The sequence below is a fragment of the Protopterus annectens genome, chromosome 11.part0 (assembly GCF_019279795.1).
Source record: "Protopterus annectens isolate FY-2018-M chromosome 11.part0, PAN1.0, whole genome shotgun sequence".
NCBI classification, from domain to species: domain Eukaryota; kingdom Metazoa; phylum Chordata; order Ceratodontiformes; family Protopteridae; genus Protopterus; species Protopterus annectens.
In genome coordinates this window covers 1443591454-1443597453 of record NC_056745.1, presented here as the reverse complement: position 1 = coordinate 1443597453, position 6000 = coordinate 1443591454, and the positions used below count along the sequence as shown (strand labels likewise).

The 6000-nt window shown below is 39.0% G+C and overlaps 1 protein-coding gene across 2 annotated transcripts in view; it reads right to left on the bottom strand.

Annotated features, from left to right (window-relative positions):
• Positions 1–2900: 2900 nt before the first annotated feature.
• ING3 (inhibitor of growth family member 3) overlaps positions 2901–6000 on the bottom strand; it is a 671267-nt gene continuing 668167 nt past the window's right edge. For both annotated transcript variants that reach the window (XM_044088740.1, XM_044088739.1), the window contains one exon: positions 2901–5838. In XM_044088740.1, coding sequence (XP_043944675.1) covers positions 5722–5838 — 117 coding nt within the window. In that variant the 3' untranslated portion in view covers positions 2901–5721. The remainder of the gene's footprint in view (positions 5839–6000) is intronic.

The window sequence follows — 6000 nt, the reverse complement described above, 5'->3', positions numbered from 1 at the left end:
CCTGTTCTTGCCTCTCTGAAATCTTTCTGTGTCCGGAAAGGACCAATTCTTGGTAGGCCAATTTCTGCTGAATCTTGGTGGTTGGACTTGTAGAAAATCTTTGACTGTTTGTACAGATTTTGCCTTTTCCTCAAATTTCTTTAAGACCTCCTGAGCAGTGGAGCCAAATAATTTTTGCTTTTCCAGTGGAGCATCCAGAAGCTTAGCTTTAACATGGTCTGGCAGAGATTGTTCCTTCAGCCAAGCATGCCTACGTATGACTGCACCTGTCATAGCTGACCTACATGAAGCTTCCAATGCATCATAACCACACTGTAAGAAATGGTTGCTAACCTGCTGGGAGTTATGTACCAGATCCTGAAGTGATTTGCGGTCTAGTGGTTCAGGTGAAGACAGTTTCTTATGCAATTCATCTAATAAATACTCTTGGTACTGTATCATATGAAATTGATAATTCAATGCCCTCATAGAAAGAGTACCAGAAGTATACACTTTTTTACCCCATCTCTCTAAAGCCCTGGACTCCCTTTCAGAGGGGAGTGGATTTTTAGTAGTGGCAGCTGCAACCCCTTTAGGGCCCTGGGAAATAGTTTCTGGATCAGCAGAGTGGGCCTTGTAAAGAAAAAGATGTGAGTCCGGAACCTTGTAGTACCTATCCGGTTTGACAGGGGCCGGAGGAAGAGTGTCAGGGGTTATGCTGGACTCAGAGTACACATCATCAATGACATTCAAAACAGGAGGAATAGCCAAAGGTCTAAGCTGAGGTAAATGCAGAAAAGTTCTTAATCTTTTCCTGGAATCAGAGAATTCCTGGCCCTGCCATTTGAAATGCTCTCTCATAGTGTGAAGGGTCTCCCCGAAGGATAGTTCTTCAGGAGGGGAGGCCGAGGGGATTGATTCCTCTGCATCAGAATCCTCGTAGGCCAAAAAAGCTTCCTCCTGGTAATACGAGAGAGCAGAGCCATCAGAGGCCTCCTCTGAGGAGTGGGGATCAGAGGGCTCAACCCTGGGCCTTTTGTCTAGAGGAGGTTGACAGCCCTTGTCCGGATGGTGTTGAGAGCCCCTAATTAAGGAAATAAGGTCCTCTGCTAAAGTTAGAATCTGTGAACTAGTAGAGGGTCCCTGAGGAATAACCCTGGGAGGAATAGATTTTGTATGTTTAGCAGCTTTAGCCCTGGTGAATGCCTTTATGGACATGGATGTAGGAGGCCTAGCTGCACCACGTGCTGGTGTAGTTTTGTCTAGAGGAATGGTGTCGGAAGTTTCCAAGACACCAGTTTCTGAAGGAAATTCAATAACCGACTCAACAGGGGCCTCCGGGGCCGAGGTTGTCGGTTGAGCGGTTTCGGGGGTCGGAAGTACCAAGAACTCGGTTTCAGCCGAGACCGAGACACTCACGGTAGCCCTGGCCGTGGTTTCAGCCGAAACCGTGGCCCGCGTGTGTCGGTCCTTGTCCTTCTGTTTCTTCGTTAAATGTGAAGTCGGAGTCTCCGACGGCATATTGTAAGAAAAACTAGCCGCAAAAAATTCCTCTGCAAACTCCGCCCGACGTCTAAGACTGCGTCGGTTAAAGGAAGCACAGGCTGAACAGGCCGAGACGTCGTGGTCTGGGCCTAGGCAGGGGAGGCAGTAAGAGTGGAAATCCTTATGAGGTATTTGTTTCCCACAAGCTAAGCAATTATTAACTTTATCTGACATTGGCTGAGGCAAGAAAGAGTCCCCAACGGGGTACTTAGCTTTTGAAGTCTTCGGTAGATGAATTACAGGAGCTGGCCGACCGGCACTTGCGAACTGCTTCTGCTTCGGGCACCAAGCGGCAAGAAAGACTGAGGAAGATGGCGTCAGCTGGCGCTTTTATACCCCAGGCGCTCTGACGTCGGGGAAAGGGCGACATCAGCCGACGCCGGACCCAGACTTTGGAATCCGGCTGACTGATGGGCTGCCTGAGGCAGGACAACCCATATGTGATGACTGCAGATGCATCCTTGAAGGACATCAGAGAATACAAATTTTAAGACTAGAGGTGGATATTACCTCCTGAAAATGTTTGACACTGCATATCCCAAAATCTGACCTAAAAGAAAAAGAACGACGACAATTACTTATATGCTGATCAAACTTTATATTGCAAAAAACTGGTAGACTTAAATTATTGAAGTGGGAGACTTTTGTATTAATGGTATTAAAATACTTCATCTCCTATAAAATATTTACTTATCCAAAAAAGAACATTGAGAGTTGGAAAAACAACTTCAAATTCACCTCTGACTTCTTGTAGATAGCCAATTAATTATATATCATTCATATCTGACAATTCAAAATGCTGTTTTCTTAAATATATAGTAACTAATTTCTGCTGCTGTTATACTTCACAACAGTAATCCACAAGGTTATTCTGATATATACAAATTTCAGTCTTTCATTTATCATCCTGTTTATCTAGTTTATGTAAACACTGACAGATATGTGAGAGGTTTCTTCCTCATATTTTATCATTATGAGTATTTTTGTTATCAGCATTAAATTTATATTTTTCACATATATTTTTAGCTTTCTTAGTGTTTTACTGTACATAGTGTATACATTTTTTTCCGGTTGCTGTATTTGATTAGGTGCTATTGTTCTATTTTACTCAGATCCTTGTCAAGCTACACGTGTTTAGATGTCTGGTTGGCTCTAGACTTAGTCAGGGGCTTTTTATATAATGTTTCAATAAAAAGATTTTAAAATATATTTAAAGATTCTACAGGTTGAATCCTCACACAATGTAAATGCTTCACCACTGGAAAGTAATGCTGTAACTGTGGTGGAGGGGACCCAGACAAGTTCAAATATCACAAACTGGAGAAACAGAGCCAGTGAGAGCCAATTGTCACAACAACAGATGATTTAGCACCACCTGGTATTGAATAACAGTCATTCTTTATTTTTACTGCACACAATTCAACTGGCAGTTATTACATTACGTTACAAAATACAAATATAAAATCATACTTAACAAAAATTGTTTAAAACTGAAAACAAAAATAGCTAGATGTGCAGTTTATATTTACTAAAACATTTGAAAAAGTAAATTAAACAATAAGAAAAATGGTGCCAATTTCACTTTAGTGTAAAACTTTAACTTGTTTAAACTGGTGGGTTTTAAGAATAGATAAGAAGCCTACTAAGAGACACTTCCTATAAACAAATTCCAGATGGTCATAGTCACAAACAAAGAGTGCACCCTAAAAGTTAAAAGTCTAATGTTCAAACTCCTACAGTTCCAGTAATATGAACTGCAACTAATATGACAGGCAGTGGAGTGAGTCAGATCATGTAGAAGAAATGTTTCTGCAATTTTCAAACGAGTCTAGGTTAAAATCATCAGAACCAAGGGCAAAGCTCCACCCCAACCCACTTCAGGGAAGTACTTGCAAGGAGGAAAAGCTTGATACAGTAATTATTACCCATGAAATAAGTCAAGACATTCTGATACTGGATGATTAGAAGCAAACTGTTAGTCACTACAAACAAAAATAAACTTATGAAGACAAACATGGAGCCAAGTCCAAGACAGGTCTGAAACAACCTTCTAATTTTGGGACTGTAAAATTCTATGAAAAGAAACATGACTATGCAATTCTTTTGGCCTCTTTTCTATAACAGGGACTGAAATCTGGCTATCAAATGTGGTTCAGGACTCTGATATGGAAAATAAGTTTTAAGAAGGATCCTCCAAGATTTCCAGACACTGAATCTTACATAACAGACTTGAGCCCATTTAGATTACGGTGCTGGCATATGAAAGGCAGTAACGCTGCATGAGGGTACTCGTCATACCAGAAGATACTCAAAGAAAATATTTCTCCAGAAGTACTCAAAAGATTTCATGCTCAACTAACCATCAAGTCATACTCTATATGGGTTAGCTAAAAGAAGTCACCGGTAACATTAGCTAAATCCTTAGTTAAACTACCAATTTGATACTTAAATATGTGTCTCTCATCCCTTAGAGCTTAAATATTCACAGATAAATAAATGTAAACCCTTTTGCACAACCTGTCAATATTGCTTTCTCTGTCATGTTAAGACCCTTTAAACACATTTAAATTAATAACAAAGGGACCAGCCAATGGAAGTCTATACAGAACACTGGGCAATTCCTGGACTCTGTCAGAACAGTTTTATCTTCTGAGAGCAAGTAGATAAGAGCTTGGCTGCTGAAAAAAGTACCTTACATAGATTTTCAAAAGAGGACACACACAAATAATAGCAAGAGGCTTAGGTGACAAGTTTTAACGGGGAAGCACACTTCTTTGTGGAAGAGACAGTTTCTTAACTCTACATTTATAATGTTGCATCTTCATAGGGAGCACCCACGGAAACAGTCTTACCCCTCAGACTTAGTATTTAAAATGTAGAACAAGTATGGTCTCCAAAGGCCATCTTTACTGTGAACTTGGTTAAATGAACAGTTAATATAAACCCTAACATGAAACATAACAGATGTAAATAATAGTTACTATGTGTTTCTATATGGATATATTTTAAGTAACTGTATTTGATATGTAATTTTAACCCTTTTTACTGATTTTTTTTTTGTTATTAAATGGCTGCATAATACATTCACTCAAGTATGATGAATTTGAAAGACGAAAGCTTACTACACAAAGCACATGCTTCCCACTTGCTATTTACGTTCTATACATTGTGTTTTACTTTAGCATCTGAGTTGCAATTAACTTTTATTTTTTAGGAATCCATTTCTGCCTGATGTCTTTCATGCACTCTGTCAATTGCATGCTACTGGAAAGCTGGGCTGATGATGCTAAAGGATCACAGTAGACAAAGGAGGGTCAAGTGAATGAAAGCCCTTGAAAACAACTGACAACTGCACAGGCACTTACAAGACCCTACAGGAAGAGATATGTGACTTTGAAAAAATTAACTAAGATGAATTAAACAAAAAAAAAAAAAACAGAAGCAAATATTTTGTAACTATGAGAGCGGGAAACAGGGTCATTCTGTCACTGGTGGTGCAGACATCTGATACAACAAGATAACTAGAACCAGTCTGTCCGATATACAGCACCTGCTACTGAATGAAGCCACCTTGAAGGAAGACCATTTGTTGATGACAAAATTCCTGTTTCAGTTACTTGTGTAAAGTTACACATACCAATGGCACAGTCTGCAGTGCAAGTAAATTTGCTAACGTAAAAAATAAATAAACTAAAATAAAAAGTATATTTGTGTATACTAGGTCTCTTAGTAAGACATCTATTTTCTTCAGCCAGCTGAACTATTTAACTTCATAAAAGAAACAACACTCTGTGGAGTTCACATATATTCCAAAAACTTTTTTCCTTGCTGACTTTTTCTGCAACCACTGATTACACTGAAACATAATAAAAGCAGCTGTCTCTGTTCTACATATGCATCCTGACCATTCCCAAAGGAATTTTAATATCATATTCTCTCTGAGAAATATAAAACAGTAGAACTGTTTGCATATGTTAAGTTAACAATGAAAAAAAATCACACAAAAGTAAGTATATACATGGAGGACATCATTAGTGCTGCTAACCAATTAAGTTCCTGTTACTGTTGTCTGCATCTCTAAAGACTAGAAAAACAAAATTCTTGGGAAACCATAATGCATTTCTTTATGGTTCCAGTTTATTCTGCACCCGCTCATAAAGTACTTCTTTAAGTTTCTAGAGTACACTGAGCAAAAGTTCATTTGTGTCGATTGCCTCTTCTCTTCATAGCAGCAGTGCACTGGGGACAGAACCACTTTCCTTTGGGGGCCTCTGTTAATCCTACACATCCGTAATGAAACCATTCAATAGGACACTGTAAAACAAACATATAAACCTTTTAGAATACTGAACCCAATGTGGAACAACACATTCACCTCTTCAAACAGTTAAATAAGGTTATCCTGCATTTTAGCCCAATAATTACCAACTTTTTCTATACCAAAAAAAAAATGTTCGGCTGCTACACCTTCAAAAC